General features: G+C 42.6%; 1 protein-coding gene across 2 annotated transcripts in view; it reads left to right on the forward strand.

The window, feature by feature from the left end:
- The window catches only part of NFX1 (nuclear transcription factor, X-box binding 1), a 61,361-nt gene that overhangs the window by 8,531 nt on the left and 28,592 nt on the right, over positions 1 to 24,238 (forward strand). For both annotated transcript variants that reach the window (XM_046663613.1, XM_046663614.1), the window contains exons 3-9: positions 4,788 to 4,946; positions 5,907 to 5,984; positions 9,291 to 9,396; positions 12,317 to 12,388; positions 13,925 to 14,064; positions 20,137 to 20,236; positions 20,315 to 20,532. In XM_046663613.1, the coding sequence (XP_046519569.1) occupies positions 4,788 to 4,946; positions 5,907 to 5,984; positions 9,291 to 9,396; positions 12,317 to 12,388; positions 13,925 to 14,064; positions 20,137 to 20,236; positions 20,315 to 20,532 (873 nt within the window). The remainder of the gene's footprint in view (positions 1 to 4,787; positions 4,947 to 5,906; positions 5,985 to 9,290; positions 9,397 to 12,316; positions 12,389 to 13,924; positions 14,065 to 20,136; positions 20,237 to 20,314; positions 20,533 to 24,238) is intronic.

Consider the following 24,238-nt stretch of genomic DNA (forward strand, 5'->3'; position numbering starts at 1 on the left):
CTCCATTTCTGGAAGATGGGAAGAGCACACTCCTTCCACAGTGTCATTCTTAAACCATTGTCCTTCTACCTTTGTATCAAAATCCCTGCTCCTTTGAAGCTAATGCTCATCACCTTCCATGTCTCCTCATCTTTGTCATCTGTTAGCCGCCAAATCTCCCAGCCGTCGTTTATTAATGCATCGAGCCCGTATCTTTCCTCTACCCCAGTGGTTCTCGAAGTGTAGTCCCAGACCAGCAGCCGTCAGCGACACCTGGAAACTTGTTAGAAATGCATATTCCTGCTCCTCACCTCAGACTTACTAAACAAATTCTTGGAGACTTACTAAACAAATTCTTGGAGTGGGGCCCAGCAATCTTATCTTTTAACAAGCCTCCAGGTGATTCTAATGCATGCTCAAGTTTGAGAACTGGTTTACCTTCAGTCCTGCTGTTCTTCTGGTGACGTTAGTGATCATATGGATTGTGCCATCCTCCGGTTCTTTGATCTTGTCAACTGCAGTGACCTTCACGTTCATTCCGCCTCCACACCCACTACCAGGGAAGCAGCCCTGGGGATGCCCCATCTCTGAAGCCTTAAAGTCTTAGGTTCCACTTTCTGACCATAACCTCCTGTCCTCCTGGCTCTCTCGGTCTCTTCCACCCACTACCGGCTTTGCCAGCCTCCTGCCCGCCTTCCTTCCCTCTTTAGGCTGGGTCTTATAGGTCGTTTGAAGTATCATCCTTTCGCCAAGCCGTTGGCAGAGTCCCAGCCCTGGGTCCGTGCTGCAGTCTACCTTTTCGACTCCAGGGAATCACATCACAGGACAGATTTGGTGCTGCAGCCATCCACCTTCTCCGGGAAGCCTTCCTGATCTCCCTGTTTAGAGCCATAATTCTTCCCCACTGCCTGCGTTCCCCACCCTCTTGTCCGGGTGCTTTTTCCTCCGTCTCTGTCTCCACAGCACTGTTTGATGCAACATATTTTCATTATGTATTTGTTTATTGTCTCCCTTCCCCCACTAGATAATAAGCTTCGTCAGGGCGAAGGCTTTTTGTCTGTTTTTTGGCTGTACATCTTTAGTGTCTAACGAATGCCTGGCACACGTTGATTCTCGGTGAATGTTTTGAGTAGTGGTCTCCAACCTCAGTCCTTCCCATTTTCCTCTAAGATACTCCCAACCTTGCCACGCTTATTCAGTCCTTCCTAACACTCATCTCCCTCTCCGCAGACCTCCTTGCCTCCCAGTTCACTGAGAAAGGGGAGATATCAGGCATAATTTTCTCAGCTTTTTGCTCCCTTTATACAAACTCATAGATATCTGCGCCCATCCTTCCTTTTCTTTCATTCTCAGATGTCCTTTCTTTCTTTCTGTCGACCTTTCATATCTACTAGTCCAAGTTTTCAGCCTCAGTAAAGATCTTCCCAAATCTGTCCTACCCTCCAAGAAAAAAACTTCCCTTGTGGCGTGGACTTCCAGTGTTTCCTTTCCTTCCATTCCAGTCTAATCAAGAGTCATCCGCTCTGTTTCCTTTTCCTTATTTTTTTTAATATTTAAAGGAAAATTTTATGGGGGAAAAAGTTTATTTGTTTCTTAGTAATGGCATCATTGTGGGAAGAACAAAAGAGGGTATGGGGAATCATATCCCTTTGTGGGGAGGCTGAGCTTCCCAGAATCCCTTGTCCCTCCCAGTTTGGGCATGCGGGTGGGGTTGGGGGGTGAAAGGGGAGAAGCAGGGTGTGACTGATAACCTAATGAGTAGACAGAAGGCCTTGGGAATGATATCCTGGGCCTGTGGGAGGGAGGGAGGCTGTGGGCCCCGCCCACATAAAGACGGGGGCTCCTTGGCACCCAGGCCTGGCCTCTAGTCCTTTTCCTTCCTTTTCTTGGCCTTGGCTTTGATCTTGGGGGTCCAGGGTTTGGTCACACAGATGGTCTCCTGGCACTGAGCCTGGTACGGCATCTCCCTCAGCATGCCCGTGCCCGCATCACATGCCCCCCAGCCTTTCCCCTGTTTTGACTCACTTCTCTGTCTGCTCTCATCATCACCACCTGACTCAGAAAGCTACTGGTAAGGGCGCGGATGGCTTCTTATTTGCCACATCCAGTGGGCAGATGCATTTCAGCCTTTCTTCTCCGGGACTTTCCTCTGAGTTTGACACAAAGAGGGAGTCTTTTTTGGGATTACCTTCCTTGACCTCACGCTCCTCTAGGCCTCCTTGTTCTCCGTGACTGTTCCAGCTTCTGTCCTTTGAGTAATTTGTGGGTTATTCAAAGTTGGCAGCTGTCGTCACATCACTGTGTGTATGTGCATCCTAGTGGTCAAATTTCACTGTGACTGGATTTAGAAATCTCACACATAAAACAATAATTATTTATTAACAAGCCGTAAACTTAATGGATAAGAGAAACTGAAAAGTAAAAAGACAATCTTCAGGGTTAAAATTAGAAGAGTTGATTGTAGTTTTCTCAGTGTGTTCTGTATTCACTTCTCTGTGTCCTCTCCTAACTCAGTTCTATTCTGGAATGATCAATAGGCATTTTCTATCACATTCTCTCCAAGTGTAATTCTCACAGACTATTCCTCTGTCGCAGTCAGCCTCTCGTATATAGATGGATCAAACTTAACCTTGCTCTCTAATGAGCTCTCTCTTACCTAACTTTCCCCTCCAGGATCTTCCACATGTCGCATGCTAACTGGTAGGAAATATAATTCACTTTGTTATTCAGAGATGTTAACCTCTGCAGGGTAGGACATCCCTATTTTGAGGAAGGAATCTAAGTCTGGTTCCTCGGTTTTTGTAATAGAATTCAGTTGTATGATGTGTTCATCTGTTATCTAAAGCAGGTGGATTTTCTTTAATCAGCCACACGAAGTATCTTTATTCTAGGCTTTCCCCAGAGGGAAAGAGCTATCACATAAACTTTACTGAACCTGAAACTTTCCAGGGAGGGAGGGTATAGCACAGACTAGATGACATTTATTCCTTCATCCATCCGTTCATTCAGTAAATCTTTTTTTTTTTTTTAAAGATTTTATTTTTCTTTTTTTCTCCCCAAAGCCCCCCGGTACATAGTTGTGTATTTTAGTTGTGTGTCCTTCTAGTTTTGGCATGTGGGATGCCACCTCAGCATGGCCTGATGAGTGGTGCCATGTCCGCGCCCAGGATTCAATCCGGCGAAACCCAAGGCTGCTGAAGCAGAGAACTCAAACTTAACCACTGGGCCATGGGGCCGGCCCCCCTTTTTTTTTTTTTAAACCAAGAGAATTTAATGGATCTCATTCGGTAAATCTTTATTGAGCACCTGGTCTATGCCAGGCACTGGGAATGCTGCAGTGGGCAGGGCAGACAAGGCCTGGCCCTGCCCCACAGAGCTTACAGTCTCAGGGTGTTCTGTATTTCTTTTTTTTCCTTTTCTTTTCTTTTTTGTGAGGAAGATTGGCCCTGAGCTAACTTCTGTTGCCAATCTTCCTCCTTTTGCTTGAGGAAGATTGTCGCTGAGCTAACGTCTGTGCCAGTCCTCCTCTATTTTATGTGGGATACTGCCACAGCATGGCTTGATGAGCAGTGGCAGGTCTGCACCCTGGATCCAAACCTGTGAACCCTCGGCCGCTGAAGCAGAGCATGCGAACTTAACCACTATGCCTCCAGGCTGGCCCCCTGTTCCGTATTTCTTTTGACATGAAATTAGACATTCCGTATTTCTTTTGACATGAAATTAGACAAACAGAAAGTTAGCTTGGGAGAGCCGGAATTATGGAATAATTAAAATGTGAGCTTTCGAGTCAGAAAGCAATGAGTTTGAATTTTGGCTTTTTAATTTCTGACTGTGACTTTGGGTAAGTGAGTTAACCACTTTGAGCCTCATTTCTTCATTATAAAATGGTAGCTCTATTAATGCCTTATTCAGAGAATTCAATAATACATAGGAAGTGCTTTAGCACAGCACTTGGCATGGTGTATTTAGGGTTAGTTATTTTTTTCTTAGAACTTGTTTGGACCTGAAAACAAATAAAATAATATTGTTAAATAAATGCTAATAGTATGACTTAAAAAAAATGTGTATATATACTCAGCTCTGAGAGCACCTGGCTGTACTTGGGATCTAGGAAGACTGCTAAGATCATGTTTGAGGAAAAGTCTGGAAGCAGGTGAAGGTATCCAGGGACACATCTGGGAGGATTCTTATGATGCTGTTTGCTGGTCTCTCACACAATGCTGAGCTTCTGGAGCCAGGGGCTGTGTCTCCATTGGTCTGGAAGCCCTCTGTGGGGTTGTGGTAGGCCCCAAGCATATCTTTATTGAGTGAATAAGCTAAAGACTTTCAGGGCAACTGCTAGAACCATCTCACCACCGTGGACTGTTGGACCTGTCCAGGCTGAGGTTTCTTGCAGCAGACCCCTGCAGCTTCACAACCCATTCCCTAGCCCGAATCCGTGAGTATGGTGGATGCAGAGCCTCCCAGATTCGGAGAGGGCAACGTAAGGCGCTGCTGTGCGTTGCTCCTGTGGATGCTCAGGCTGTGTTAGGAGGGGCATTTGGCTACTCTGGTCAGTTTCTGAGCAGTTTCTTGGGCATGTTTCCTCAATTGTGGAAACCCCACCTGAACATCTACTGCACGAGTCCTCTCCCTCAGCGTATTCCTGCCCCTTCTTGGCCTCAAACTCTGAACCTTACTCAGAATCAGACATCCCTTAAAACCTCTGTGTTTGAATTCTTCTCTCAAATGCCTTGCTGATCCTTGGTTGGCTAAAGTAAGGAATGTTTTTCTGTTGTTTGAGTTTATCTGTTTTATTTTTCACTCAGGTTCTCTTATTGAACAGCTAACTACAGAAAAATATGAGTGCATGGTGTGCTGCGAACTGGTTCGCGTCGCGGCCCCCGTGTGGAACTGTCAGAGCTGCTATCATGTGTTTCATTTGAACTGCATAAAGAAGTGGGCAAGGTCTCCGGCATCGCAAGCAGGTCAGTCGTTTTTCTCTTCTGGGTAGTTGTTCTCGCCCATTTGATATGTGCAGTTTTTAAACTTAACTTTAAAAATACTATTTAATTCCTCTTGAATATTTCATCTGCAGGGAGAGTATGTTGCCTTGATCACATGTTTCAGATGACCATTATTAAGCTATAAATCTCAAACCAGCTAAACACAACAATATTAAAATATATTTAGGGTACAACAAAATCTGTCACTTGTACTGAAAATGATAGTTTTTATCCAAGTGGCAACTATAGAAAACATTTCTTGTATAATTTGCTTTAGAAAATTTATAGAAAGCAATTGTTTAGTTTGCCCTTAGGATGTTGCCTTTGGCAGATCTTCTCCATAGTATTTTATGGGCTTTTCCCAAAGTATATTAGTGTTTATGCATAATGCAAATGCTATTAATAATACACTCGCTGAACTGTGGCTCTTCTAATTTAAGACATCTGGGTTTTCCTGCGTGTACTCAAATATTTTATCCTATTTTTTTTTAAGCCAAGATTCAGATAATGTTTACCTTGATATTAGAAATAACAGAACATTCTCACCACAAAATGAAGTGGTAATTATATGAAGTGATGAAGGCATTAGCTAACACTATGGTGGTAATCCTGTAGGAGTATGTAAATGTATCAAGTCAACACGTTATACACCTTAAACTTAAACTCTGTTATATATCAATTATATCTCAATTAAATAAAGTAGAACAAAATGGATGCCCTCTTGATTCACTATGTCTGAAGTCCTTATAAATATAAGCCCAAATGCAGTATTTAAACAAAGCATTCAGTATTGTGAATTTGTTTCTTCACTGTCTGATTTCCTTAACATGGGCATTATTACCACTGTTTCAATATTATGGCTTCCTATAGATTTAAATTCTTAAAAGTTACCTGTGCTTCTCTAAGGAAATTATTTTGGTCTCCTCTCATTTTTCTTGACAGACGGCCAGAGTGGTTGGAGGTGCCCTGCCTGTCAGAACGTTTCTGCACATGTTCCTAATACCTACACATGTTTCTGTGGTGAGTTTTTTGCGTACACTGGAGTCTCTTCCGCTTTGTGCGTTGTTCCCAGCCCAGGAGAGGTGGTGTGCTGGCATGTTGCAGAAGTTACTGATAGACTTCAACTGCAAGACACTGTGTGCGTGTGGTCCATCCACAGCCAGGCCCCTGGGCTCTTGGCATTGCTGTTCTGGAGGTGGCCTTCCCATCACGCCCACCAAGCTCATGCTGCTTCTGAGCTGTGGTGCTGGTGTCCTGGCAGAGGCGGGTTGGACATGGCTTCTTCTCACCCCTGACTGTAACAGCTTTGATTTTCTAGGTCTGAGCAGCCTGACTAAGGAGTAATGTTGAAGTGTACTTTATTTTAATCCAAGATATCAGTCACTGGTCTTTCTACCAAAGAGAGGTTTTCTATAAACCAGCGTTACAAACTCTATCCTTGTGCCCTCCCTCTTTATGGAATATTTCTTCCTGTTTTCAATAGTTCGGTTCCTCTATGTGTTAGGAAAAAAACTTCCTGTGATCCAGATCTTCATTCCTGCTGCTAGCCTATTTCCTGCACATCCTTTTTTTTCTGCCTTTCCTGCCTGTCTTTTAATGGCTAACTTTCACCATCTGATGGTTGATTTTTCAGATTTTATTTCTTAACCATCTATCTGCCTCCTTGAACCGTTGCATTTTTGCTTCTGTCCTTATAACCCGACTGACACTGTATTCAGAGGTCATAACTGACCCCTTCCTGACTGAATCCAGGGCTGATTTATAAGTTCTTAACCTTTTTGGCAACATAACAGCCCTTGACACTTTTGACCATTTTCTTCTTGAAATGACCAGCTGTTCCTGTTTCTTTCTGCATGCTCTCCTTATTTTTCTAACTAATTTGCTCATATTTCTCCTTTCCTATTACTTAACTAGCAGCTTTCACCAAGAGTCAGTCATTGACCATCAACTCTTTAACCTTTAGACTCAATCTCATGGTAAATTCAGCTATCTAGGATGTTCCTTTCTTTTCTGTAAATCCTCATCCACTGTAGTATTCAAGACCTGACCCCAGGTGTCCTCTTCCAAAGGAAGCTTCCCTTTCTTATCCCACTTTGGCCACACTTTTATTCAGAATCTGCTGGTCTTATATATTTTATTGCCAAAATATGAGCCTTAATGGATACCAAATTAGTATTAGCTGAAGGAATGAATATTCTTGAATGTACTGCTAGAAAGGCAGCATGAAACTGGAAGAGGTTAAAGGTGAATTGGACACACAGGACCAATACCAAGGCTTGGTTACCGTATTTTAAAGGATTTTTAAACATAAAGCACCACAATAGAATTAAAATTCTTACTAAATCTTCACTGACAAATTAGATATGAGACCCTAAGAAGGCAGAAGAATGTCGGGTGAAGCTTAAGATGATCTGAGTGAGGTAAAATGGTGTAGGAATACAAATAACAACCTTAATCTATCTGATGACTTTGCCCCACTCTGCTATTCCAGGAGACTACTAATTTAATATATTTTATTGAGCTTTGTAAGTAAGGTACATGGCACCATGAAGAAACAGAGGGGATGACTTTCCAGAGCTTGCACTCTGAAAGTTAAGGCACAATTAACTTGATGTTCCACTGGAAGTGCCAAGTGCTGTGGGAGATACTTGGGGTGAGTTATGGCTTCTGGCTGGATGATTAAGGGAAGCCTTCATAAAGGAGGTAGAAGTGAACTGGGCTTGACAACGAGTAAAATCTTTGTAGGATGAAAGATTTGTTGAAGAGAACAGCATAAGCAGAAGTTTAAGACCAAGAAGGCTGAGGATCTGTTGGGAGAAAAGCGAGTCATCTGCTTATGGAACCCAGGATCTGTGCAGGTGGAGGAGTGGGAAATGACTGGAAAAGCAGGGCTGACTTCTTGTTGCCAGGCCTAGACCTTGGGACTTTATTTGGCAGCTGTAGGAAGCCACTGAGGGCATCAGTGTGATTCTTTATGAAGATTAGTCTGGTGGCAGTGAGTAGAGTATTTTGGGGCCTAAGCAATTTGGTGACTTGTAACCACCCAGACAAAGAATAATAAAGGTCTGTATTGGGTGTTAGAATGGGACAGAAAGGAAGGGGTACAAGATTTCAAAGGAAAACAGGAATTAACAGCAATGGGAAAGGGAGGAACCCAAATGGTGACACCCAGGGAAGAGAGGGCGAGTCAAGAGGACTGGGTTTGGTGGGGACAGTGAGTTCAGTTTAGAAATGTGAGTAGGAAGATGAGTAAGACGTCCAGCGAGAGATGTGTCCTCCTGGGACTTAGGAACGTTGGAGCAGGGAGCAGGTCTTAGGGATGATATTTGCAATTGGGAGCAGTAAATGAGATGATAGTGGATAGGAGGGTAAGGGGCGAAAAACAGTGTAATGCAGAGCCCTGCAGAAAGAGAAAAGCCATCCTTTAGAGTCAGGGAGAAGAGGCGGAGCCGCTGAAAGATGGAAGGGGAACACCAGGTACCGTACTTTGGCTGTAGATGTGGGCAGTTTGAGGTGACTGTGAAACCCCAAGCACAGATGCTCCACAGACGGTTGGACACGTAGGACTGAAACTGAGGATTCAGGGGAGTGCAGAAAATGTGGATTTGGGAATCACTGGCCTTTAGATGTATTGAACCTCACCTCATGAATGAGATTTCTGAAGGACACAGGCTAGAGAGAAAAGCAGAGGTCAAGGACTGGGGACAGGCTGTCATTTAGGATGTAAATTGCCCAAGTGGGGAGGAACTCCTGAAGGGCAAGGAGTCCTGTGCCTCAGTTTTCTTCTTCCTGCCTCTGTGCTAAGTTCGTGGAAGATGCTTCCTAAAGATTTGCGGAGTGACCTTGATTGTAAAATTATAGCCCTTTTATGCCCACTTTATATCTTAGAATAGAATTCCTACTATACAGGGCACTTAGGTCCTTTCCATCTCTTACTGCCTCTTTTCCCTCCGTCGCTCTCTTCCCTTCTTCCTTCTTTCTGGTTCCCATATCACTTCAATGGCCCATTTACAGAAGACTTATCTTATAGGTTTTTTTAATCTTAAATTAAATGTGTCCATCAGTCAAAGTGGCATTTTCGTAAGTGAAAATGACTTTTTATTTCTCTTTTCCAGGTAATCCAGAATTTAAGGTTTACCGTACTCAGTGAAACTTTTGATGAAGCATTACATTTAACTTTTTATTTTAGAATGTGGGATAATGTGTTTGTTAAATTAATGAAAACCACGCTGATGTTTCATGCTGTCTAGCTATATTATATTATTTCATTAAAGTCTACGATGCAGTTGAAGTTTGTACCATTGACTCTCTGATATGATGTTTTAGGCAAGGTAAAGAATCCTGAATGGAGCAGAAATGAAATTCCACATAGTTGTGGTGAAGTTTGTAGAAAGAAACAGCCTGGCCAGGACTGCCCACATTCCTGTAACCTGTAAGTTGGTATGCTAGACCCCTGGGGATTCCTGTTGGACACGCTTTGCTTGTGGCTCTAAGTTCACGTATCTCATTAGCATGTCACAGGACAGGGTGAAGGGCAAGTGGTATCATTTACTGAGCACTTACTCTGTGCCAGGTTCTCTGCAAAAGTTAACTCATTGAATCCTTACAGCAGCCCAGTGATGTATAGATGTGTCTCATCTCCATTTTACAGATGAGGCTCAGAAAGGCCAAGCATTTTGCCCAATGTCAGAGTGGTAGGACATGATGGAGCTGGGATTTCCAAAGCCAGTGTCCTCTCACTGTATTACACTGCTGGCTTCTCAGACAAAATACCCCTCAGCAACATCCAGGTCTAAGAGAGTATATAGGACAGACTTCTGTGTGGGGAAAGGCAATTATGTAGGGCCTTATTGAGCAGTGTTTCTAGGATGTGACTCCTTTCCCTGTAATAAGTAGCCAGCTTTAGAATGTATCTAATCAGCTTCTAAATCATAAAAAAATGCAAAATAATAAACAGTTGATCAGTTACAAATACAGTTCTACAGGCTTTGACCTCAGACGAAGGTTTAATTCCTGGATTCGAGTCACTCAACAGTTATGTGACATGGGACAAGTTACTTAACTTCTCTGAGCCTCAGTTTCTGCACCTGTAAGATAATAATGATATAAGCAGCAATTCTTATAGAGTTTTTTTTAATATTAAATGAATTAATGCACCTAAGAGGCTTAGTACAGAGCCTGGCACATGGTAAGTGGTCAAAACATGCTAACTCTTGCTTTTATTACCCAAATCTAAGAGTAAAACAGACATCAGAGTGCTATCTTGGTGCTTCTGCTGTGTGGAGCAGGGGTGGACATTGGACCTGAGGCCTGTGATCAAGTCATGGGGTTGGTGTGGGGAGGAGTTACTGGGGAGAGCTGGTCAGACTGGCTGAGCAGCATGGCCTGCCATCTGCTGGCAGTCAGCCCCTCCCAGTTCTTTGATCACTTCTTTGGGTCCTGCCTGAGACCTGGGGACTCATCTCTTTAAACTGTTCCTTCCCTTAGTTGACATTTTCAGTTAATTCCGTGATAAGAAATGAACCCTCTATGTGAACTATCTTTCCGAAGCCTGGAGCAGAAAGGGCCCCTGTCATGCCCACCAGAGAACATCAGATATGCAGATCAGGCAGTCAACACCATGTCTAAAAGGAAAGAGGCCCTAAAACGTGCTCCTTCTTGGCTCTGGAAATCCTCTTCTTGACTTGGGAGCTGTCCTTTTACTCCTGTCAGGACCCTGAGATTGCTGAACTCCATACCTGTCAGCACCTGCCTTTCAAAAGAAAGCTTTGGGTTTCTCTCGTTCCTGCCTCTCAGGGCTCCGAAGGCACAGTTGGTGCCTCTGTCCCTCTTTTTTGAGTTGTTCTCCTAGATTATAGGATTCTCTAGAGCAGTTGGTCTCATCACTGGCTACATGTTAGGATCATTTAGGGACCACTGTAAAACACCAGTGCCCAGGCTCTGCCTCAGAGCGGTTGAATCAGCATCTCGGGTTTGGGGCTGGGGGCGGGTGTAGGGGTTGCGGGGAGGAGTGTCTGAGCATCTATAGTTTTAAAAGCTTTTCAGGTAATTCTAATATGTAGCCAGTGTTGCAAACCACTGCTCTAAAGATTTATGAAAACCTGCGATTAAGTCCAGGCCTCGGGGATATTTGGAATAACCTGGAGGCATCCACACCTGATTGGCAGTTTGTCTCGCAGTCTAAAGTAGTTAACTGTGCAGCCATGAAAATAGTTTCAGCTGAAAGGGTTGAGGCATAGCATGTGAAATGGAATAATTGAATAATGATACTCATCTTTAAAGAAACATGCTTAAACTTAGGTCTCCTGTGGGTTCTGCCTGTCAAAATGGGTGCCCTTAGAAGACTAGGAACTTGTTCCTGGATTGTTTTCAGTGTTTAAAGCTCATTTAAGAATTATCAGAACCTATTTAGGAGTCACATAAAAAATCCAAACAGACCGCTTTATAAGCATATGTGGTTTTTATACCAAATTTTATTACCTACTTGATTAATTAGACTTGGCTCTGATTGATATTTAATTCCCAAAGAGTTGTGATTTGCCATAACTTGTAATGTGTCCTCCCCCAAAAAAAGTTGTCATAGAAGTTCCCAAAATATTTTAAGTATTTCTGAACAGGTGTGTAATTTACCAGGCTGTCTGCTTTGAAGAGGACAGTATTTATGTGAATATATAATTCTGTTTCGTGATTTTGTTCTTTGGTCTCCTTATATCATAGCTCCTATAAAAAGCGTTCTGTTCAGAGGTCTGATTCTGACCCGTAGTGCATCACCACGCCCAGCTCTTTCCACGTGTCCTTCCCCTTTGTTCTCTCCCTGTGTTACTTACAGCACGCCTGCCGTCACGTCAGCCTTCCTTTCACTGTTCCCATTGTTGGCCCATCACCTGGTTGTTACCTCACTAGCTGATGAGAAAATGTCTATATTCTCATGGACCTAGTCAATTTGAGCTCTATTACTTTGCTCAGGTTCGGATCTTCTAAAAGATTCCATTGGCCATCCTGCCACTCACCTAAGTGGCAAGCTGTTTTCATCCCTGCACACTGCACTAAGTGAGCCAACACCATATTTGGAAATGTTATCTTTGACTGTCAGACCCAAATAAAACCAGTATTTTGACTTGGGCTTTACTCTTCTCATTAAATGTTCTAAGAGGATAATGCTGTCAACTCTTGCTATATAAAAACGTTGTTGGTATCTTTGTTTAAGTAGTTTAATCAACTTTAGACAAATACTAAAACATTTCATAGTAGGTTTATTTGTTGTCACATTCACAGTAGGACCCAGTTGGGGCAGCTTTGTTCAGGTTTAGATACGTGGGTATGATTTATTCATCAAAGCATTTCTTTTTCAGTCTCTGCCATCCTGGACCTTGCCCACCCTGCCCTGCCTTTATGACTAAAACTTGTGAATGTGGACGGACCAGGTAAAGTTAGAATTGCACCCTAAAGAAGAATTCAGTTTCCACATTGATGATTTGTGTGTGGATTTCTAAAATAAAAGATTAGGAGGTAGAAGTAAATAGTACTTATTTACTACCACTAATAAATGGTAGGTGTAAATAGTAGTTTCCTGTATTGCCTTGATCTTTTGCAATCTTCTGAGTGATTAAGAAGTTATATGCATAGTGATATATTACCCATTTCAGGTGAAATGCCAAGGTGACAGGGACTTTTTTCTTGACCTTTCTGGAGGGTGAAAGAACAGGAATTGAATCCAGACCTATTCAGGTCCAGGAGGCATCCAAGGACCATCCACCTGGGCCTAACACGGTATCTGGAGTCCAGGAGGTTTTCAGTGAACATTGTTGAGTGAAGGAATACGTCACCCCAGAGCCCACCCTCTTTTCATTACAGTCCAAGTTCTCCCGCATCATCAGTGGGAGGATCACTGATAGCTACAGGGTGCCTCTGAGGCTCAGTAAGAGTGTAAAGTGGTTTGTGAACAACAGGATGAGACGGGATTGTGCAGATTTTCAGTGATATGTATTTGTTTAGTGTTTACTGAACATGCTAGGGTAGCAGTGCAGCGTGATAGTCACATTCAAGGGCTTTGGGTCTGAAAGACCAGGTCACATCTGGGCTCTGCCAGTAACTAGTTATTAACCTGGGCAAGTTGCTTGGTCTGGCTTAGCCTCCCTTTTCTTATCATAATGTAGAAATAACAGTGTCTTCCTCAAAGGGTTGATGTTAGCTGTGATGCTGAGCACTGGAAACTGACCATCTATATAACAGTGCCTTTGAAAACAAAATATGTAGTTGAAGTGGGAGTTGGGGATAGAATAAAACTCTCCTCGTGGGAGAGTACACTTCAAGCTCTAAAGTTTTACTTTGGAGAGAGACCTGAAGACAATTGTCTAAAAGCACTGGCCTCATATCCTTCTCTAGCTGATAAGGCAGCAAAATCAGGATGTTTATTAGATTAAAGCCAGAATGATTTCCAATCCTGAATCAAAGTCACATGCAGTATGTTCTTAAGTATTGCAGCTGCATAAAATGCCCGAGTGCTAGGTTCTAGGAGAACACTGTTATACTTCCATTCTGAGAAGGTACGTTATAACTCCCCAGCCTCCCACCCGAGTCTCTAAGATAGAGGTGAGCTGAGGGCTCTTCCCCTCCTGCATGCTGCTTCATGGGGATACAGAGAAGAAATCACCTGTAACAGATACTTAGGAATGGCCTTCAATTCCTCACTGATCAGAAAATAGGGGAGAGAGAAGGCAGGATGGGAAATAAGAAAAGCAAAGGAGGAAAAAGAAGAAAAAGTGGAGGAGGGGAGAGTAATTGAGGAAATAAGGAGGGAGGAAGGAAACAGAAAAAATGGGTGAAACATTTTTCACCCAAGAGAAAGGTTTAGTAGGTTTTGGGGGAAGATTTGGGCTTCAGTGTTAGTTTATCTGTCACACAGGAACAGAATGTCCACCGTTAGACTAATACTGTCTTTACATCTACTGTCTTTACAGGCACACAGTTCGCTGTGGTCAGGCTGTCTCCGTCCACTGTTCTAACCCATGTGAGAATGTTTTGAACTGTGGTCAGCACCAGTGTGCTGAGCTGTGCCATGGGGGTCCGTGCCAGCCTTGCCGGATCATATTGAAGCAGGGTGAGTGGTGAGCACACCAGCCAGCCATGCTTGTATACTTTTCTGGAAGCTTATTTATGATTGTCTTAATGACACGGATTCATCTCAAACCTGCAGTCACAATGGCTCTGTTAACTCTGGTACCTTGGGTGGAGAAAACTGGAGATATATTAATGCTAAGATGGTTTTCATTATTTTAGTTACTTAATACCAGTATAGGTCATTGTCCTATAGAATTTGGACAGTAGATTTTAAAATGCTATTTAAAATTAACTGCTTGGAAAATTTTTAAAAAGTAACTACTGGGGCCAGCCCAGTGGCTCAGCAGTTAACTTTGCAGATTCTGCTCTGGTGGCCCAGGGTTCGCCGGTTCGGATCCCAGGTATAGACCTACGCACTGCTTGTCAAGCCATGCTGTTGCGGGCATCCCACATATAAAGTAGAGGAAGATGGGCATGGATGTTAGCTCAGGGCCAGTCTTCCTCAGGAAAAAGAGGAGGATTGGCAGCAGATATTAGTTCAGGGCTAATCTTCCTCAAAAAAAATAATAATAATAAAGTGTTAAATTGTTTTTTAAAAAAAGTAACTACTGAGTGATGTCAACATCGTGGCTGAGTGAGCTTTTCCCTCAGACTCTCCCCTCTAAGATACAACGAAAAGGACATTCATAATACAACAGAGGACATTCACACAACCCAAAAGATGTCTGAGAGACCCACACAGCCAGACATCTGAAGGTAGAGGCGCTAGATTCCCTGGGAGGAAGTGGAAGGAGGTAAGGGCATCTCCTCTCCCTCCCTGGCAGCAATCTAGAGCGTGGGATTTCGCAGCTCTGAGAAAAGAGAGGAGAGGGGCAGCTCTCCATGGGAACACCTTTGCTCTCCACGTTCCCTCACAGCCCTTGGGAGGGCTCCACACAGAGGAGGCTAAGCTGTTGTGGGGGTGTCTTCATCAAGCCAGCACCCCAAGAGGGCAGAGAGAAAATTCCTGGGAGATCACGCGCGGAACGGAAAACACCCTGCCCCTTGCCCGGTGTTCTAGCTTGTGTGGTCGGCCAGAGCACCCACACATACCTTAGTAAAGCAGCAGTTGCAAGCAGGCAATCGCAAACAGGCCTGGCAGCATAGACTTCAAAGGACAGGCACAGACACCAAGGAACACGGCAGGCTCAGAATACACAGCTCCTGACCACCTCAGTGGCAGCAGGTGGAATCTGCAACCAGATACTATCACTATGCAAAGGCACAAATCCACCCCATCAAAAAAGAAATACAGTAATAGTCCAGACTAGAAGGAAAATGACAAACACCCAGAAATCAATCCTGAAGGCACAGAAATTTACAATCTAAATGACAGACTTCAAAATAGCTATCATAAAAAAACTGAATGAGTTACAAGAAAATTTGGATAGTTCAATGAAATCATGAACAAAATTAATGAACAGAGGGAATTCTTCAAAAAAGAAAAACAATGAGAAATGTTGGAGATGAAAAACACAATGAATGAGATAAAGAAAAATTTGGAATCCTTGAATAACAGAGCTGATATGGTGGAGGACAGAAGTAGCAATCTGGAAGACAGCAATAGACATACTTCAGACGAGGGAGAAGATAGAACTAAGACTAAAAAGAAATGAAGAGGGGCTGGCCCCGTGGCCGAGTGGTTAAGTTCGCGCGCTCCGCTGCAGGCGGCCCAGTGTTTTGTTGGTTCGAATCCTGGGCGCGGACATGGCACTGCTCAGCAAACCACGCTGAGGCAGCGTCCCACATGCCACAACTAGAAGGACCCACAACGAAGAAGATACTACTATGTACCGGGGGGCTTTGGGGAGAAAAAGGAAAAAATAAAATCTTTAAAAAAAAAAAAAAAAAGAAATGAAGAGATCCTCTGAGACATATCTGACTCAATTAGGAAATGCAACATAAGGATTATAAATATTCAAGAGGGAGAAGAGAGGAAGAATGGAGCAGAAAGCTTGTTCAAAGAAATAATAGCTGAGAACTTCCCAAACCTGGGGAAGGATCTAGAAATACAAGTAAGAGAAGCTAACAGAACTCCTAATTACATCAATGTAAAAAGATCTTCTCTAAGGCATATAGTAGTAAGACTGGCAAAAGACAATGACAAAGAAAAAGTATTAAGGGCAGCAAAGTAGAAGAAAGCAACTTACAAAGGAAGCTCTGCCAGGCTTTCAGCAGATTTCTCGACAGAAACGTTACAGGCTAGGAGAGAATGGAATGATATATTCAAAATTCTGAAAGACAAAATCTTTCAGCAAGCATACTCAATCTAGTGAAAAAGTCCTTCAGATATGATGGAGAAATGAAAACTTTCCCAGATAAACAAAAACTGAGGGAGTTCATCACTGCAAGAACCTGCTACAAGAAATGATCAAGAAGGCCCTCATACCTGGAAAAAAAAAAAAAAAAGAACAGGTATACAAAGCCTTGAACAAGGAGATAAATAGGCAGACAAAATCAGAAAATTGCAACTCTTTATAAGAAGAGGTTAGCAAACAATTATAACGATAAAGATAAAGGGAAGGAAAGCATCAAAAATATCTATAATCTTGTCATTTTAACCACAAACTCACAACACAAGATGGAATAAGTTGTGACAACAATGACTTAGAAGGGGAAGAGGATAGGGATGGAATTGGCTTAGACTAAAGAAATAAGAGGCTATCAGAAAATGTACTATCTAATCTGTGAGTTTTTTATACAAACCTCATGGCAACCACTAAATAAATAATCAGAACAGAGACACAAATGACAAATAAAGAGAAAACTGAGAAAACCATAATAGAGAACTACCGAAGTATTTTTGCTGCCCAAAATACACAGGATAAGAAACAAGGGAAATACAGAACAAGCAGAAAACAAGTGATAAAATGACAGCGTTAAGCCCTCATATATCAATAATCACTCTAAATGTAAACGGATTGAATTCTCCAGTCAAAAGACACAGAATGGCAGGATAAGTTTAAAAACAAGACCCAACAATATGCTCCCTTCAGGGAACACATCTCAACTCTAAAGACAATCGCAGGCTCAGAGTGAAGGGATGGAAGACAATATTTCAAGCTAATGGCAAACAAAAGAAAGCAGGTGTTGCCGTACTTACATCAGACGAAGTAGACTTCAAGATAAAAAAGGCAATGAGAGACAAAGAACAGCGGTATATGATGATAAAAGGGACCTTCCACCAAGAAGACATAACACTTATAAATATATATGCACCCAACACAGGAGGACCAAAGTACATAGAGCAACATTAACAAACCTAAAATGAAATATTAACAACACCACAATAATAGTAGGGGACCCTAACACCCACTTACATCCAGGGATAGATCACCCAGACAGAATATCAACAAGGAAATAGTGGAATTAATTGAAAAACTAGACCAGATGGACTTAATAGATATATATAGAACACTCCATCCAAAAACAGAAGAATACACATTCTTCTCAAGAGCACATGGAACATTCTCCAAGGATAGACCATGTGTTGGGAAACAAGGCAAACCTCAATAAATTTAAGAAGCCTGAAATCACATCAAGCATCTTTTCTGACCATAATGCTATGAAACTAGAAATCAACTACAAGAAAAAAAGCTGGGAAAGTGACAAATATCTGGATGCTAAACAGTGTGCTACTGAACATCCAATGGATCATTGAAGAAATTAAAGGAGAAATCAGAAAATATCTGGAGACAGATGAAAATGAAAACACACCATACCATTTCATAGGGGATGCAGCAAAAGCAGTCCTAAGAGGGAAATTCATAGCAATACAGGCACACCTTAACAAACAAGAAACATCTCAAATAAGTAGTCTTAAACTACATCTAAGAATTAGAAACAGAAGAACAAACAAAGCCCAAAGTCAGCAGAAGGAGAGAAATAGTAAAAATTAGAGCAGAAATAAATGAAAATTGATGGGGCCGACCCAGTGGCGCAGCAGTTAAGTTCACACGTTCAGCTTCTTGGCGGCCCGGGGTTCACCAGTTCTGATCCCGGGTGTGGACATGGCACCGCATGGCAAGCCATGCTGTGGTAGGTGCCCCACATATAAAGTAGAGGAAGATGGGCATGGATGTTAACTCAGGGCCCGTCTTCCTCAGCAGGGCCGGCCCCTGTTTTGAGCTCTGGATTTATGTTGGGCTTTAACTCAGCTAAGTCATCCGAGTCTTGTTCATGGGAGTTTGTATGGATCCACGGCTCTTCCATTCTGTTTTTGTGTAGTTGATTTTTCAGACCTAGCTGAAGACTTTTCATTTGTCCACATTAAATATCTAGCAAAGTGTTTTAGCCATGAGTATAGTTTATCTTCTCAAATTATAATTCTCCCTGGATCCCTTTCAGCCCGTCTAGAGATTTAATAAGCATTCCTTCTAGGTTTGCATTCATGTGTTGAGATAAAAATGCTGAAGAGATTAAGGTTGGCAGCAAAGACCTTCCTCCACACTGTCTTTGGTTCCTTACTCTTCAAACAGCTGTGACTGCACCCAACTCTTCTGTCACTGGCTCATATTTCTGTCTCTTGTGCCTAAGCAGAGCAGAGCTTTTTAGTATTGTACTCAGATTATTTCCTGATTGATCAGGGGCTCCGTTTTGTTTTTATTGTCAGAATTTTCTGACCCTTGATTCTTTGTTCACAGCTGCCTGGTCATACCTCTGAAAAAGGCCTCTGTTCTGTTTGAGCAGAAACTTAGCAAAGAAAAGCCTGCTTGCAGAAGCTGCCATTTGCTAGGATTTGTTTACCAATTCATTCAGTCCACAAATATTGATTGTGTTTCCTGCATCTACATTAATTCATCTAATAAGTCTTTATTGAATGAATGAATGAGTTTTAGAACAGGGGATGAAATTGTACGTGTTCTTACTGAAAGATGAAATGTATATTTTAAAAATCAAGTGTCTTGCTTATGTCTTCATTGATAGGAGGCTTTCCACCTTCCCGTGTCTCAGTGGAAGTTTTTGGTCTGTGCAGTACAATATTTTATGAGCATTATTTCTAATGTTTTGTTAGAATCATTCTATTTTATTTCTTACTAAATATGTGCTTTTAAGATTTGATACATTTTTATAATGTTAGGTTTATTCTAATGTTGACTTTCTTTGCAAGTAGATATCCAAATTGTACGAGAAAAAAGGAAAGCATCATTAGGTCTGTGGAATTTCAATGTACTTTCTACTCTTCTTTATTATGTAGGGCCAGGTATATTTACGTAGATTGATTTTAATGAGATAAATTTTCATTATAAACTGATATAAAGTGACACGAGAAAAATTTTGTAAGTTGATGAAAATTAATCCTTATCAGACTTTGTTACATGTTAATACATCAGAAATATAACTCCTTAAGCAGAACACATATTTATTGCTGACCTCAAGAAATAAAGGAACCGATTATTTCTTGAACCACAGGAAAATCTATAGTTGTTAGATTGGGTTCTGTCTCGTAAATAAAGTCTCAAGTTATTTGAAACTTTTTACTCAATGTGAATGCTCAACACGGTTACTTCACATTCAGCAGTGGTAGAATACAAATTATTAAGGATTTTATATCGTGTCAATTTTTGGATTTCTTTTTAGCCGCATAGACTTTTTCCAGGCATTTTATGTGAACCCCAATATATGAAGTATTAAATCTGTGCTTCTTGGGTTGAAGTGAGGGTGGAGGAATCCAGTCATCAACTCCTCTGCAACTACCCCCAGCTTAGCTTCCATCGCCTGTGCTGTCTCCAGAGGACCCAGGGAGCCTCATGACCCACGGTTTTCAACCATGGCCTTATGGACCAGCTCGTGGTCTCTCAGTTTAGGGGGCTACTTCACTTTAATGCTGATTTTAGGATGCCCTGCAGAGCCCCCATGAGATACTGACAGGGTCTGACAAGACCTTTTTATTTCCTCCTGTGATAAAGTTCTCAGGCTGATCTTAGAGCTGCTGCATAAGCCACACTTACTTCTGCATCAGGTCTGATTGATAGTAAGGGTTACTGTTCTGTGTTTTGTTATAGATTGTTTGGAATATTTTCAGAGCCCACACAGATGACTAATCTTTTGTTTTTGAAATTGTGTCCTCAAGTTTGCTACTGCGGCAGCTCCTCCCGAGATGTGTTGTGTGGAACAGACGTAGGAAAGTCTGATGGATTTGGGGACTTTGGCTGTTTAAAGATATGTGGCAAGTAAGGTCCTGCATTTTTCTCAGTTAGAATAAAGCTGTGTTTTATGCAACAATCACGTAACAGTCTTTTTCTTAACAGGGACTTGAAATGTGGGAGCCATGCGTGTTCTCAAGTGTGCCACCCTCAGCCCTGCGCACCGTGCCCACGGCTCCCCCACCTGGTGCGCTGTTGCCCTTGTGGGCAGACTCCTCTTAGCCAGTTGCTAGAACCTGGAAGCAGTGGTCGGAAGACGTGCATGGACCCCGTTCCTTCATGTGGAAAAGTGTGCGGCAAGCCTCTGCCTTGTGGTTCCTTAGGTAATGTAGGCGTGAAGTTGCCTTTAAAAAGATGAGTGTAAACATTTGGCAGTGATGACTACTTATGCAAAATAGTATTAAATTCCAGTTACAACATCAGGGCAGTTCCTAAATATTGTGATAAATTTGTGTGGGCACTTTTTCTTTCCTCCTCAAAATATACTTGTGAAACCTCACAGTTGCCCAAATGATCTCTCTTTCTGATTTAGCTGTTTTGTTGCTCCCTCAGGACAATCGTGGTGAGATACTTCTCCGTGGGGGGTTACAATTTCTCTTAGTAGCCTACACTCCTGTGAACGCCAGATAGCCTTTTACTAATCCAGGGTTCAGCAGGTGTTTAAAAGCATTGTCATGTGACAGGAGCATCTTAAAATAACTGGTGAGATATTTAAGAGCTAACATTCTAAGTACAATAAAACTTCAGCCATTTGGACCACTCAAGAAAAACACCCTTCTCTATAGCTAAGTTTCTCATCTAGCTGAAGATCACACCTCCTGAGCATCATTTTGGATGGACATTTTTCTAAAATTTACATTCCCATCTTTAAACAGAGGTTACTGAAGGTAATTCCTTTCCCCTTACTGACCCAGAGTCTTCCTTTTCCTGACCCTCAGCGATTGTATTATGCTGAATACAGTGATGCCCTCAGGATCTGCTGGGGTTTCTCAGGTGGTTTCCCCATACCAGTGTGCAGTTTGAGTTGTGTTATTTACTTGTCAAAGCTTTTTGTGGTTTATTGTCAGTGCTTTCAGTATGCCTATGTGCCTACCTTTAGTAACTCTCCCTTTCTTCTGACTTGCGGCCTCTGATTTCTTGGGTATAGAAACCAGAAAAATTTCTTTGGAATTAGCTGTAAAGTGGTAGTCTGGGTTCTAACGGGAGCTTCCTGAGACGGTCCTTGGGAAACGCACGTGGACGGTTCTGCAGGGACACGGCAGCTTCTGTCCTGAGTGAGGGTTCAAAGGCTGCGTGCTTGGGACAATGAAAGTGAGCAACTGCGTCTGTGTAAGACAGGTGCCCCATAACTAATGTGCTAAAGCTAGAATCTTGAGGTTTGCTTTCCGTTTTTGTCGAAAAGAGAGGTTTCACGTGTCTTCCAAGTACCAGCAGGAACCAGTAGGAGCACCCTATCTAGTTGTTTTTTTTTCAATCTGAGTTTATGTACAGAGGAGAAATGCTCTCTTATCGTATTTTAATACATGTTCCAACTGCATTAGGAAGATTGTCTGTTGGTTCTCTGTGTCTACTGTGAAAATGTATCTTCAGATAAGCCCTGCGAAATAGAGATCAAATGACTGCTAAATCAGGAAGGATGGTAAAGATCATCCCTTTTCAGAAGCACATGGGTCAGTTTTGTAAGAATTTTGTATATAATGGCCAGAAATCCTACCCTGAGGCCAGAATGCCTTCTTGGCAATGAGAGAAAGAGGAAATGTGAAATGAGTAATGCCAGGGGACTTGAGCAAGAGAAGGATAGTAACTGTCAGGGTGAACAGACCCGGGGGTGGGACAAGACCAGGTCAAGGAATTCGAGGGCGACCAGGCTGAGTTGGATTGAGAAGCTCGAAGACAAGCCGGTGGTTCTCAAGTGTATTCAGGCCTGGCTGATCTGTAGAAAGCTTGTTTAGGCTTTCAGTCTCTCGCCCTGTAGGAAATTTCCATCCTACACATCCAGCTTTAGTGCCAGAGACTGGGTGGGGTTCTGCTTTCAGGATGCTGCCGTAAGGAGCCGTGTGGGCCCACTTTCCAGCAAAACAAGCAAAGCTGGGGAAAACTCTAAAAAAGCAACCATTTGAAGTCTCAGGAATTGTCCTAGGGGCAAACATCGAATGAAATATTTATTGGAAAAAATCTACTTAAACTCAGTAAGAACAGCAAGAGTCTGTATCATTTGAGTCATGACCTACCCCCTCTCCTCCAGCTGCTTAACAAAAGCGTCGCTCAGGATGGGTGTGCCCAAGAAGACAGCTCCCAGTCAGGGGTTACTGCATCTTAGTGGGAGGAGCCGACTCCCAGCATTTCTCATCCCCTCCAACTCCAAGTTGAAGGGGCCACATTTCTGGTAGGAGCAGCTAAGAGGTCCCTTCCTCCACACAGCTCCATCCATAGAACAGAGGCTCTACCCTAGTCACAACAGGCGAGAATACTGGGGCCCCCATCACGTCACCCCAGCTCACTTAGAGGGCCAAGGCTCCACGCTGGGAGAAGCCAGCCAAAGAAAACCAGGGGCTCCTGTCCCACCTGGCACCCAGAGTAGTAGCTGAGACTTTATCCAGAGTGAGAGTCAGTCTATAAGAAAAGAGACCACCAAAGTACTCCCCAAAGGAACTGACTTAATTTGAAACAGAGTGTGGGGAAATTCAGGCCTCAGGGCCTGTTAGAAAACAATAGTTCTTCTTAATTAAGGGCAACAAGCTAAACTATAGGCCAGCTGGTCACCAAAGAGGACCAGGGAAAGAGATAGCTAAGAGGAGCCCTCCTGGGGTCAGAACAAACCTCACAGACTTGCCCCAAAGCCTGCCCCTGCCCACATGTCATTGGATCAGCCTGCTGAGCCATTTATACTCTTGGGCGTTGTTGAAAACAGTGGAGCAATCAGCTAGCAATTAGTGGAGACTTAGAGCTGATTGTAATACCAAATGAGGCAGACAGCTTAAGAGAAAGGCCAGGGAAAGAGACAGTCACAGAGAGCCCTGCTGAAACCATTCTCATCCTGGGGTGACCGTGCACACCCCCAAGGCTGTGCCATCCGAAGAATGGCACCAACAGCTTCATGTCATAGAGGAAATAGACTTCAGCAAGGTGTCCCAGCCAAGTCACAAACCAAATAAGCAAACAACAACAAAAACAAGCAGTGGGGAAAGGAATAGTACCCACAGTTGCTACAATTTATTACCAAAAATGTCCAGTTTCCAACAAAAAATTATGAGGTATGTGAAGACGCAGGGGAAAAAGAAAAAACACACGCAGTAGAACCTTTCTGTGTCCTGTTTCTGTTTTCTGTGAGAATGACTCATGTCAGATTTAACAAAGACTTCAAGGTAGCCATCATAAATATGTTCACAGCACTAGAAGTAAGCATACTTACGTACAGGAAGGTTTACAGACAGTGTCTCATCAAACAGCATATCAATAAAGAACTGGAAATTGTGAAAAAGGACCAAAATGGAAAATCTGGAGTTGAAACGTCCAATAATTAAAATGAAAACTTCGTTAAAGGGGCTCAGCAGTAGATTTGAGCTGGCAGAAGTCAGGATCAGTGAACGTGAAGATAGAATGGCAGAGATTGTATAATCCAAAGAACAGAGAGAAGATATAATGAAGAAAAATGAACAGTGCTTCAGAGAAACGTGGGACACCTTTAAACACACAAATATATATATACACTGGGAATACCAGAGATGAAAAAGGAACAGAAAAATATCTGAAGAAATAATAGCTGAAGACTTTTCAAATTTATTGAAAAACGTTAATCTACACATCCAGGAAGTTCAACAAACTCCAATGGGATAAATGCGAAGAGACCCACACCTAGACACGTAGGAAAAGTGCTGAAAGCTAAGGACGAGGAGAAAATCTGGAAAGCAGCAAGAGAAAAATGACACATCATATACGAGGGAACCCCTGTCAGATTAGCGGCACGCTTCCCATCAGAAACAATGGGGGACACTACATCACAACCACAAGGCAGTGAAATGACCCACT

This window comes from Equus quagga, chromosome 6, assembly GCF_021613505.1.
Source record: "Equus quagga isolate Etosha38 chromosome 6, UCLA_HA_Equagga_1.0, whole genome shotgun sequence".
Lineage (NCBI taxonomy): Eukaryota > Metazoa > Chordata > Mammalia > Perissodactyla > Equidae > Equus > Equus quagga.